Below are 13153 nucleotides of genomic sequence, written 5' to 3' on the forward strand. Positions count from 1 at the left end.
CCGCGCATGCGTGAGCGTTTCTATAGTAACCTAACGCTGTAGAGCTCTTCCGTTTTATCATGGTGAGTTTTACTACTTTATTTTGAACAAACTGCCCCTTTTTAGCATTAAATGATGCAATATTGAAATAATATAAACTAAACTATATGAAGCTACAGTCAGTTGTTACAAAATAAGAAAGTATAGTTCATGACAACCTGTTTATACGAACTTACAAGACAGTGAATGCAACAGGCCAATGCAGTTAACTAAACTGCGTAGCTTTCATGTTAGCAGGAGAAGTTCTTACTTTTGGTGCTCTTTCTTCTCTTCATTTTCTCACCAATGTCTGACCCTGTCACTTAAATGAATGCCTTAAACCTTTATTTAACCTTCTCTCTGTTTTCTCCTGCGAGTGATAGCCACCCAAGAAAGGAAAGGTATGAGCAAAAGTCAGTCAGCACATTAATAAAGTTGATCTGATATCATAGTTATGTAGTTGAAGATATATGCAGACAGGCGTAGATTACACCATCCTACTACTACAGTCATTGTCTCTTGTATGGTTGGCTAACAATAATTCAGACTTGTATGGTCCCAGTGTGGACCCACACTTCTCCACTAAACCACAACCACTAAAGTAAAGTAGTAAGTTAGTAAACTACACACTGATTTATAATGTTTTGCTTGTTTCAAGTCATCCAAGAAGGGACGTAAGCAAAGCAAGGCCCAGAAGGCCAAGCTGCAGCAAGAGGAGGAGGAGAGGAGGCTGCGAGAGGAAGGTAATCCATATATCCGTCTCTGCTCATACACACTGGGGCAAAATGAGATGCTTGTCGGAAGCATTGGTATGATGCATGAAACTCTGCAGGAAAATGATGAAAAGTCATCTGTAATAAACTGTGTCGAGCCTCTGAAAACTTCAGGATAAACAGTATTTGTGCTTTTGTTTTATAGAGGAAGCACGACTTCAAGCAGAGAAAGAAGAGCAGGAAAAATTGGAAAGAGAGATCAAGGAAAAGCAGCTAGAAGAGCTTGAGTTAAAGGTGAGATGTCCCTATGGAATATAGTCAGTGTTGTAAAAAGTACCCAAAAGTCATACTTGAGTAAAAGAAAAGATATCTTGTAAAGTGAAAGTCAGCCATAAGAACAGGGCTTGTGTGAAAGAATCTGATTTTAAATTACATTAAAAATGATTACATTTGATCTGATATTAAAAATAATTTTCTGGCAATAAATATACTTAAGTATAACAATTACAAGTAAAAGTAAAGTATGAATTATATATTGTATACTATGGGTCGATCAATTTCCTGCTTATTCAATCATCAGATTAGATATTAAGCATGCAAAGTAACTAGTAGCTAAAGTTCTCACATAAGTGTTGAAAAAAAGTGACTAAAAAGTACAATATTTAACTCCAAAATGTAGTGGGGTGGAAGTGCAAAGTAACAGAAAATGAAAAATACTCAAGGAAAGTAAGTACAAGTGCCTCAAAATTATACTTAAGTACAGTACTAGAGTAAATGTACTTAGTTACATTCCATCATTGAATATAATACCATGTATTGACTAAAGAGCAGAGCAGCAAATACTGAAATAGACATCTTTTTGTTGTCTTTAGTATGGACACACTGCTCTGCAGGTTTTCATGGTTATCTTCTGCTGACAGGACCGAGAGCGCAGAGAAGATGAGCTGAACGAACTCCGCCACCTGCTGGAGAATAATCATGCTGCAGTAATCAAATGGAAGACTGATGCTGGAGAGATCGAGAAGGTGTGTGTCTGTTTTTGTCTGTGGGAGATATTTAGTGAGAGGGAGAAACTACAGGATGTCTGATACATGTATTGTTACCAGTCATCAGTTTTTCATAAGCAAACAAGGCAATATAATGCAAAAATAAAACTACGAATCGGATACAAAAATAACAAAATATTATCTGCCTGTCCCTCTCCAGACTCAATAACCACAAATAATATACTCAACACAAAAAAAGTCACACTCACCAGGCATTCTAGTTTTCCCTTCACAGCACCCCTAGCAGATCTTCTCTGGCTGATATTAATACACAGTATGTTGTTTGTGTCCAGTGGGAGAGATACCTGCGCTGTGACAGTACTCCAGACCCAGCAGTACAGCAGGATATTAACACATATATCAGCTTATGGCGAGATGATCCAGAGGTCGAGATCACAGTCGTGCTCAAGCAGTGTAACCTCGCTCTACAGGTGTGTATTTAATGTGGAAATGTGGATGTCAGTGAGGAGTCAAACTAAAGTTTTAATGATCAGTTAACAAAGTTAATGGTGTGGTCTACCAAAGTCAAATGATTGATTAAAGATTAATACTATCACTATGGTTCCTTATGCCCCAAAAAAGCCCATTTAAGAAAATTCCAATATAATCAGTGCTTTATAGATTACCACTTTACCACAAAGTCTTTATAACAGTAAATGTCATCCTTTGTAGCTGATTGAGGAGCTGGAAGTTCTGCTAAGAGACGCTACAGATCCACAAGAGAGCCACAAGTACCAGGAGGCTCTTATAAATTTGCAGGAGCTAATCCACTCGAAGCATCTCCTCACCACTGAGGAGATCCTCAAGGTACAAGAATCATAGTCCTACTTGTTTATGAATGATTTTAAGTATTTTGCAAGGTCCAAGACACTTAGTGGGTTGGCTTTTTTTTTTTAAACCATGCCTGTTTTGTTTTTTGTGTGGTGTGTCTCCCTGGTCATAGAGGGCCAGTGCCAACATCGACACAGAGACAGGCAACATGCAGACTGTGGTCAAAGATGATAACATCACTCTGTGTCTCTGGGCCAACCTCAAGAAGAACCCAAGGTCTGTGGAAGAAAGGGCTACAAATACATTATACGGGTTTAAATTGAAGGTTAAAATGAGGTTAGCAGCTGTGATTTATGATGGAGAGGGTATCCAATGTTTATTCCTTACATTTGAAAAGCAATAACAAAGTATAAAAATTCGATTATGCGTTCCACATAAGGGCATCTGTAATTTTTGTGAGCTTAAATGTTAAACTTTTGTGCCACGTGGCCTTCCCAGGTAACAACACTCTGTGTCTGTGGTCCATTCAGGTTTAAAGGTTTAAACTTTGAAGAGGCCGGTCTGGGCTTTGAGCTTCCCAAGCAGCTGGCTGTGAGTGATATCGCTGTACGGATCCTCCACACACATTACGACCACCTGTCCCTGCTGGCTAGGATGGCTCACCTAAGAATACATACCCCCAGCCACAGGTACTTGTCTGATAGTGCTCTTACACAACAGATACTACAAAGTAATCTACAGTGTCTTTCTTCATCTGTTTGCTTCCAGGTCTCTAACAGGCGTTGAGGAGGTTCTAGCAGACATAGATATACATGAGCAGGAGGAGACTAAAGGAGAGGAGGAGGTGAAGGAGGACAACGAGACTCAGCAGCAAAGAGTGGACGAGGAGGTGCAGTCCATCCAAGGGTCTGAAGGGCGGAAGGTAGGATGAAACAAAGACTTGCTGGTCTGGAATTTAATGTGATGTTTTCATTCTTATTGTGGATGTTTCTCACAGAGTGCAGCCAGTCAACGGTCAGACGGACAAGAGAGCCAAGTACAGACCCAGATGGAGGCACTCGATGGTAAGATGCCCAACCTGAAACTCCAAATGAAGTGAAAAAAGACAACACGATATAAATCAGATGTCACTCAAAATGATTGACAGGTCTTTTGATACATGGCCTAATAGCATGCAACAACGTACTCTGAGTTATTTGTTCTCAATCGAAGATTCAAATCTGTCTTATAATTGTTGTAAAAATGAAGTAAATTTAGTTGAGACATACAAATTAATCTTTTTTTCTATCTTCTTTTTTAAATCTCTTTAGCTAAGGGTGACTTAACTTCTCCTCAAGTGCAGCTGACAGCGATGTACCACAGTGTCCAGATGGTGGATTTAATGCAGTACACACCTCTGGGTGGGGTCCTCTACTGTGACGTGTTTCACCTCCCACCACAAGCCCACCAGGTCCGTGGATGGGAAATTAGACAGGTAAAGAAAAAAAAAAAAGGTTTCAGTGCTGCTGCTACACCAGGCCCTGCAGCTAAAGTCGACCTCACTAAACACCCTCTATGTCCACGTGTTTCCAGCTGTTGGACGAAGGGCTGCAGGTGTTCCCCTACCCTATGGAGAAGTCTCACTTAGACGACAATGAAGGGCTTACCTGGCCTCCAGTTGGTGTAACTGTGACACTGCCTGACTCTGTTGTCTTCCTGGAAGCTCCACAAGTGGCTCGCTGGGATGCTGCAGGTAGGGCAGACAGCAACACATCATTTACCATTTCTAGCATGGAAAGGTGTAAAAAAGTGGATCGATTTAGAAAGGGGGGAACCAAAAAGTCATGGACACTGAAGTTGGTTGTTCATCTAGGGAAGCAGTGGAGGATGGACGGCATGAATGACGTCTCTTATGAGGAGGCGGAGGCCAAGATCTCCTTCAAAATGGACTCCTTCCAGCCTGTTGTGCTGATGCAGGAAACATATGCAAACTTTCCATTCCAGAGCTGGGAGCTCAGACCATTGGGCCAAGACTCAGCTCTTTTCACCGTCAACGGGGCACTCATAAAGCTCAGTGTCACGATCCAGGTAAGAGACCGGAGAGAACTGTCGAACTGATGTAGCCTGACTGTTATAGTGTGTGTATGTGCTTATTTCACCGACAGGGTAATCAGTGCATGTTGCAGTCAGAGCAAGAGAGAGGCCTCTCTCACCTCATAGGGAAGTGGATGAGTGGCCCCGCCCTGCAGAGAGCCATGCTCAACGCTGGGATCAACATCTTTGTGAACGAGTACACGGACAAATACGTCAGCGCCTGCGGCAAGGTCTGCATCTTTTATGTGTTGCCTTTAAGAATAGAAGAACAGGAAGGTTTGGCTTTACTCAGTTAGCCAATTATGTGAATGCACAGTGTTGCAACATAGTGACAGCATGTATCTATATATTATTGTAAGAGTGACAGGAGATCGGAGTTGACATGTCCCAGCATGTCCCTTCCTTCCCAGCAGTGTTATCTTAAGGATTGCAGTGTTTATGCTGGTAACACACTGTCATCACAGTGCTTCCAACTAATACTAAGCTGATTTATTGTTTTATTGGCAAAGAAAAAGAGAAATGCTCAAATGAATACTTCCTATTGTTTCCAAGCAGGATTTTAGTATGTGCACAAAGCAAAGGGCATGCATACTACATACAGTCCACTTTTGAGTGTGTGTTTTATACAGGCTAAGCTACTCACGACAGGAAAATAATAAAATAAATTGTTGGTGCTCGATAGAAGCCCCGTCAGGCTGTACTTAGGCACAGCAGTGCTTTGAGCTGAATGCTAACATCAGCATGTTAACATGAAGTTTAACAACCATCTTATTTTAATGTATTAGCATGTTAACATTTGCTAATTAAGACCAAAACTGAATGTGTGATTGACAGGAATGCTATGACATTTGCAGGAATTTGGTCATAAACCAAAGTACTGGAGAAATCAGGCTAAAGTTCTGGCCTGATGATGGTGTTAGATGAAAGTTAAGAGATCATCAAAAGTTGTTGAAATCTCATTCAGAACCACAAACGTCAACCACATCACTGGTATTAGAGGAAAACTCCCGGGGTTAACAATTTCATTAGCGTACATCATCTGGGAACCATGAAATTCTGTACACAGCACCAAGGCCATCTGATAGTTAAGGTATTTAAATCTGGACTGAAATAATGGAACGACCAATCTATAGAGCCACACTAAATGTGTAAAATGATCTAGAGATGTCTGGAACGTAAGAATATGGAAAACTTCTTTTGCTTCAGCCAATCATTACAGTGCAGTAGATGAATATAATTCAATATGAAGCTGCCACAGCATCACTTACCTGTAAAAAAAAAACCTGCTCACCATAAATTATGTAAAGCTGCAAGGGACTGTTCTGTAGAATGAGTAAGTGCCAAAACTTGTTTGCGTTATCGCTACAGTACAGTCCAACATTTTCCAACATGCTCTAAATATGCTGTGTGGTTTGTCTCCTCTTCAGGATCCACTCACAGAACATGCTGCCTACGAACAGATGGCCCTGTTTGCCTCCGCTTGTGCTTTCTCTTGGAGCAAGTGGAACGCTAAATGTGGCGCTGAGCATCTGGTCTTGCAGGTATTCTCACTTACACATACTGTATATATAAAGTTTCATTTAGAATTCAACTCCTTTTTTTCTCTTAATGTGGAATAGTCTGAGGAGGGTGTACACCAACATGTCATGTCCTGTCATCAGCCACAAGCAAATGTTCATCCCAAACACTTCCACGCTGTTACAATCAGGGGTTGTCACTGTAGCGTCAAGGCTGTTCCACCTTGGTGCCCCAAAATAAGCAGATTTGACATTTACACCTACAGGAACTGCAGTGCAGAAATATGATCTTTTCAGAATGAGAAAGAGGGAAGTTGTATAGTGCCAGTGTAAATATTGAATTATCTTCCTCTGTTCTTTTTCCTGTTTGGACTTCTTCTATTTCCTCTGCCAGGTGTGTGAGCATCTCAGCCCTGCCCCTGTGCCTAAGAGCTCGTGGAGTCTCTACCTGCTGGGTGCTCAGAGGAGTCAGAAGCTGGAAATCACAGAGCGGAGCAAGGCTTTCTCCCCTGACCATTATCCCGGCAGTGACTTTCACTCCACCTTCATCCACGTGCTCCAGGACAACATGAGCGCTGACGGCCTAGCTAGGACCAGAGAATCCAGTTATCTGTTCATCGACACGGTACAGAGCCTTCTCTGCTCCACCAGACCCCTGATGTATTCATAATCTGTATGAAACTTTTTTTGAAATGAACAGATTAAAGCCATTACAAATACCTGAATGTGAAATATGCATTTGGATGTACATAAGAACACACATCTTCTATTGTAGAATTGGCTACTTTATTTGTGCAAAGTCCCACACATCTTCTTTGGAACATACAAAAGTGTATGAAGTTGAAAACGGTGACAACCACAGCAGAAAAATAAAAAACCCTTTGGTGATAAGACTGTAACAATGTAGAATTATAACTTAACAAAAATAAACAGATATTCACATCTTTCCACTCAGAACTAACAAACTCATAAATAGATTTCAGGAATTTAAAAACACTTAAAATGGAAGATTTATTACCAGTGTTTATAGACTCAAAAAAGATAAAAATGTCCTCTGCAACCCATGAGGCAAAAGGTTGGTAGTATTTGTTTCCCTCAAGTGCATGAAATGTGTTTAAAAAGCCATGTGGCACAACCGGGGCCATCGTCTGCGATGTTTGTCCATGGGAATCTGCATCTGCCATCATTGTGATGAAGTTGTGACATGATTGGTCAACGTTGTGCCACCTCTGCTGACTGAGCATGCCTGATTTGACAGATTGTGTTGGGTCCAAGTTGACAGTTGCCGGCAGCACTGATACAGCTGTATCATCACGTGGTAAAGGATTGTTGAGCAGCCGACCGAAAACCACTGTTACTGCTTCTTCTCTTAAAACAAAGACACACACATACACACACAGACTAACTAATTTAGCAAACGTGAAGTGATGCATAAAATCCTCCATAGGGTTAGCTATCCCCTGAGGCCTGGCCTGTGCTGTCAATGTGAGTCTTGTTTTAGGAATCTTCAGGCACCAGTAAACATCCCAACAGCCTCTGCTCAGGACTGGTACACTGTATTTCCTTCATCACCACAGTGCACGGATCATTTCTGCAGAGAGCCGATGGGCAGTAACACCATCCACCCTTGATCTTAGGGGCTAGACGGGCGGCTGTCCGTTGTGCCGGAGCCCTGCGTAGGGCCACAGCAGCTGCTGGATGGTCATCCAGGAGTCTCCGGTCCCCACAGGGGCTGCATCTACCACTGGCTGCATCACCAGACTGGCCAGCAATGCCAAGAGACCTGCAGGGGAACAATAAATATTTACCAATATTGGGAAATGCTACTCTGTCATCGTAGTATTTAAACGCCTTGTTTAAATGTGAAACTGTGAATTTGTATATGCTTAAATCAGTATAGAGTAGGGCATTTTCTGTCAAATTCAAGTGGAAACTTATCCACTAGTCATCTACAAGACTGAAAAGAATTATCTTAAATCTCCCATATTGTACTCATTTACAGGTTCATGTTTTTATTTTGGGCTACTAGCAAATGTTTACATGCTTTAATGTTCCAAATCAAATTATTCTTCTAGTCCTAGTTTTAGTGCTCGTCTCTTTAAAGCCATACAGACAGTATATCTCACTTTTAAACCATATGGAGACCTTTTAAACCCGTTCTACAGACAAACAGTGTACCTGCCAGCACCACCACCATGGCCAACCAAAGCCAGAGCCCCCTGCCACCTCTGGCTACTGCTGCTGCCGCGGCCGCCCGGGAAGAGGTCAGGCTGTTGGACAGAGAGTGGGCCATTCCTGGGTCTGTAGACGTAGGGCTGGAGGAAGGGCTCGGACTGGAGGTGTGCAACAAAGAGTAAAGTGTTACCACAGGATGGATAGATAATTAAAAAAAAGAGATGGAAAATGAAGACATAAAATATGGTCCAAGGTGAAGCGAGAGATTGAATAAGTTACCAAGAATGACGCATAGGGAAGTAAATAAGTAATCACTGAAAACTTTTAGTAAAAACTGAGTCATTTGTGGTAACTAATGCAATGGGTGGCAGGCGGTGAATAAGCTGCAGCTTGGTGCAATCTGAAGTTGGCTTCATTAAAGCACATTCTGCCACCTGTCTCAAACTGTGTCAAAGATGCAAAACCATTTACATCATCTTCATCAGCATAATGAAAAAGCTGTCGGAAGCACAAGTAATAGCAGTTGGCATGAAGGTGGATTGAGCTTTGACTGGTGAAGCAAAGGCAGCAGACAATTTAGGCCTGGAATCTGTCAACAGTAGGAGTGCTGCTTCACATCACTTCACAGTCATTATGAAAGTCAGTGCAAGGTTTAAAGTGGCCTTTGATTAGCACCCCCACATGATAAATACAGGCCTTTTGCATGCATTTATTGTGTTTTGGGATGGAGATAGAATCCAGAAGCTCTTTCCACTCTGGACTCTCCTCCCTGCACACTTACAGCATTACAAACAGCTCATCCTGACTCCTGAGCAATATGGAGGGAGGAAAAGAGGAAAAGAGGAAAAGACAGTTCAGAACAACACGTAATCCGCCAACACAAAATAGAGAAAATAGTCCAAGTGTAGCAGTTTGCACATATAATTATTATGGTGGCTGAACAGGTTAGTAAATGACAGAAGACTGAGCACAGTAAAGGTGAGTTAGTTATGTTAGAAACATTGTTAGCTGCACACTGCAAATCAGAACTTGAGATCCATGCATGAAACACAAATTAGGTAGCCTCAAGAATCACTTGTCACGCCAACATACACTGATCTCAAGTTAACAGTTAAAGGAAATGGTTCAGTTCTGGCCCTTCCAGTAAAAACGCCCGGATAACATGATTAAAAGCCGCTGAGCCCCTGCAGCAGAGAAGAAGCTAGTCCAGCACACACCCAATATAGTGAAAGAGTTTCAGCACCTAGGAGGTTCCATAAACTCACAACTTTTTGAATGACAGAATATGACATAGGTGATAATCTCATATTAAATAATTCAGAATGTGTGATTTGCTGCAAGTAATGAAAGATAAACTTAATTATGTTCAGCCTATATGTAGCTTGTGAAAGCTTTGACATTTGAAAACACACTGGAGCAGTAAAGGTGAAGTCTCCAGCCGACACAACAGTAATATTTACCATCAGCGACTGAGTGTTAGCATGAGCAGTGATAGCCAAGCTAAGGGGCACCTCCTACAGAGACGAGCTTTGACAGCGAATTCAAATCCATCTGATGTCAAGATGTCATAATAATGGACACAATGATGGCTAGGTGTACTCTGAAGTGCAAAAACACTACGGAAGATTAAATAACATTATGTAACATGGCACTACCAGAAAACAGTCTGCAGCTATTGGAACCTCAGTTGAGCTAAATGCTGAACTCTTCCACTACGCAGCTAGCCTCTTAGCTTTGCTGACAGAAAGTGGTGCTGTGGTAGGCTAGTGGTGGGTATTTGGTTGGACTAACGTCTTGAGGGGCAGAATGAGGGAGGTGAGTTTGTTGCCCAGCTCACTGAGACTGGACCTCCTCCTCTCTGCCACTGGTGCCTCCTTCTGTTCATCCTCCGACTGGCAGTCGGTGTTGTCGTAGGCCGTCCTGTTGGCGCGCATGGATCAGGCATTCACAAACACACTGTTCAGTTGCACATTCAAGTCCAAGCATAGCTGCACGACCACAATAACTATGTGCACATGCACACATGCACGTTTCATGCATATGAAGCATTACATTCACCTTGTGTATACAAACAAATATTTGTAGAGATACGTGATAGAAACATGTTAAAATCATTTTCCGCAATGAATGCCCAGCAATGCACAGCAATTACATGCTCAGATAATAAATAATGAACCCACAAAGCAATTTCACATTCTTTCAGATATTTGGAAGTGCTTCATTTATATCACCTAAGCTTCAACATTGGCTTAGCTGGAAAAATAGAACAAATTCTACTCCCGTCGTCCAAACATTTGAAAGTTATATGATGCCAATAAAAACAAAAAAGTCGACAGTCTTACTTGACATTTACAAAAACAAAAAATAAAAATGTGCTTATTTGGATTCTGATAAACACTTCCCCATGCGAAGAGGAACCAGATGCATGAAAGATGGCTGCTGGGCGTTTTAATGTCAGCGATTGGTTTTATCCAGGCTCAAAGGATAACATGCGGTTTTGAGTTTGTTCCAGCAGTCTAAGCTTCCCCCTTTACTAAATTATTACTGCTGATGACACATTTGTCAGTGTAGTTACAATTACAGATATTTGCAGAATGGGTACAGAAATGTTGGGAAGGACAAAAGTTGATTACAACCTCCGTTTTTCCCTGTAAAGTTTGCATTTTCAGAAACACATAATTTCGATACAACATTTACTACAAACTGATTTGGAGAAATGTCATTCTGACTAACCCGCAGCTGGGAAGACCGTAATCATGTCACACTAGAAAGCTTCCATCTTTATGCATCTGAGTCCAGCGTGAAAGGACTTTTGCGACGCAGCCAGCGTGGTATCTTCCTCTTGGCATGTCTTACCCCTTCATCACGAGAGAGGGCTCTTCAGTGTCAACCCAGGCCGCAGAGCTAACAAAGCGTTTAAGTGGGGGGCGCGCCGTGCTCTTCCCTGCCACATTCCTGGAAACCACCGTTATCACATAGGGGCATAACAACAACAACATCCCTCATGTCAGGGTACACCAACTTTCTGTGGCATGAGGACGACAGCCACAGCAAACAACTTCCCACACAGAGAGAATGCTGCTGTGTTTTTAAAAAGGTAGAGTAATGTAAACAGTCCTTTTACTTGTAATTTAAGCACACTCTCCCTTTCACATACACACTAAATCTGGTTTAACTTCACTTGACATGTTACAATCAAGGCAGATTTAACACAGACAAATCAACAAATACCTACCATGGGGATCGCCTGGTCAGTCGCTCTGTTTCAGCCTCTGAGCCGTCCTGTGCTTTGGACTGTGGTGGGAAAAATTAAGCTATTTAAGTCACTATCATGTCAACATAAAATGTTCAATAACAACAAACATTCTAAACCTGGATCTGATTGTCTGGATGCGAAACTCTCCAGTGCAGTCCTAACAGCACTAGAACCTACATTTTACATATATTTAGGCTCACTGTGTTATAAGCCTATCCAACAACAGTAATGTTTTGTCCTGCAATGCATGTAGTTGGCTTTGAAAGCAATCCTACCTGCAGCATCAGAACTCTATAACAAAAACATAACTTTTATTTATACAGTTTAAAAGTGGATATTTATGAAGAGACTATGAACCAAAACTGTTAAATAGTGCAAAAAGCTCACTGGGTGTCTAAAAAAAAAAAAAAAAAGTCCATGCTACATGATGTCCTCACCATGTCAAAGTGCATGTTGCCTGTACCAGAGCGGGGGATTGCTGCTATGCTGACCCGCCGGGCTGATGACTTTTCAGAAAAAACAAACAAGGAAAATAAATACATTTCTTCATCAACACATATAAACATTGATAACACATCAGGCCAACATGAGTCCAGACTGAAGCAGAGTGATGAGATGATATGTAACCAAGCTGCAGCTGACCTTGTAGTACTGTGATGTCGGCTGTTTCTTGCCACGGAAGTCATCTGAAAAGAGGAACAGTTTAAATACCTTATATATGTGCTTTGTGTGAGCCATCACTGAGCATACATATTGACACATATACCCTAATTGTATATGCACACATTTGTCATATTGAGTCTATGTTATAATCGAGGCTCAACACTAAATATGTATACATTTTTCATTTTAATTCCTACTCGATCTCTAGAGTTCCCCTGCCATTGCCACAACATTTCATTTAAGTCTGGTTCTCAAAAAACATTGTGGGAAAAACTATGCTTTTAGTTATAAACTATAAGAACAGCCACTGATAAATGTAATATAATTAATGGGAGAACAACATTGCAGCTAACATGTCATACCTCTTTCAGTTTGTGATCCAAACGACCTCTCGTTTTGCATGAGCGTCTCTCTCAGCTCCAGCAGCTCAGCGTGCTCCTTGGTGTACATCCTCCTCAGGTTCTCCACATGCTGGATCATCACCTCCACAGCCTTACCAATACGACTTTCCTGATGTTCACACACACAAGGCTCCATTAAATCATCACAGTCAAAGTCACAAGACAGCACAGGAGTAAAAATCGAGTTAGGTTCAAACGTTCACCACACCACAACATGGTGGAGACAAATGTTAACACAAACATGCACATTATCCCACCTGGTGAATAGCTCCTAACATCTCAGAGCGACTGGACACTCTGGTCATGGACTGGATGAGGATATCCAGGTTCTTCTGGAGCCTCTGGATGATCTCCATGGACTGGTTGTCATCCTCACACAGAGGGATCAGAGCCTGAGAGGACAGAACAGAAGACAGACTTGAATTACAACCTCACAGTTGAATGCTTCTGCGCACCACTCAAGCTGCAGTTTATATCCATGACTGTCCACACACACACACACCAGGCTATCACTGGTGCA

At 41.7% G+C, this 13153-nt stretch overlaps 2 protein-coding genes across 8 annotated transcripts in view; one reads left to right on the top strand and one right to left on the bottom strand.

Moving 5' to 3' along the window:
- Positions 1-5: 5 nt before the first annotated feature.
- Positions 6-6863, top strand: dnai7 (dynein axonemal intermediate chain 7). The gene is made up of 17 exons (XM_084345790.1): positions 6-62; positions 402-419; positions 677-761; positions 937-1025; positions 1652-1756; positions 2071-2208; positions 2450-2584; positions 2721-2824; positions 3079-3237; positions 3317-3470; positions 3546-3612; positions 3859-4022; positions 4121-4280; positions 4401-4615; positions 4693-4851; positions 6049-6162; positions 6533-6863. Exons 1-17 carry the CDS (start codon positions 60-62, stop codon positions 6806-6808), a joined length of 2145 nt encoding a protein of 714 aa, XP_084201916.1. The 5' UTR covers positions 6-59; the 3' UTR covers positions 6809-6863.
- The window catches only part of lrmp (lymphoid-restricted membrane protein), a 33460-nt gene continuing 27151 nt past the window's right edge, over positions 6845-13153 (bottom strand). For 3 of the 7 annotated variants that reach the window (XM_084345780.1, XM_084345778.1, XM_084345777.1), the window contains exons 31-40: positions 12891-13025; positions 12595-12742; positions 12212-12255; positions 12007-12075; positions 11549-11607; positions 11170-11268; positions 10105-10233; positions 9095-9121; positions 8317-8471; positions 6845-7921 (exon numbers count right to left, since the gene is read on the bottom strand). In XM_084345780.1, coding sequence (XP_084201906.1) covers positions 7779-7921; positions 8317-8471; positions 9095-9121; positions 10105-10233; positions 11170-11268; positions 11549-11607; positions 12007-12075; positions 12212-12255; positions 12595-12742; positions 12891-13025 — 1008 coding nt within the window. In that variant the 3' untranslated portion in view covers positions 6845-7778. The remainder of the gene's footprint in view (positions 7922-8316; positions 8472-9094; positions 9122-10104; positions 10234-11169; positions 11269-11548; positions 11608-12006; positions 12076-12211; positions 12256-12594; positions 12743-12890; positions 13026-13153) is intronic. The other 4 variants (XM_084345781.1, XM_084345782.1, XM_084345779.1 and 1 more) reach the window with 4 other exon arrangements.

The sequence above is a fragment of the Pagrus pagrus genome, assembly GCF_965226575.1.
Source record: "Pagrus pagrus genome assembly, chromosome: 23".
NCBI classification, from domain to species: Eukaryota; Metazoa; Chordata; class Actinopteri; order Spariformes; family Sparidae; genus Pagrus; species Pagrus pagrus.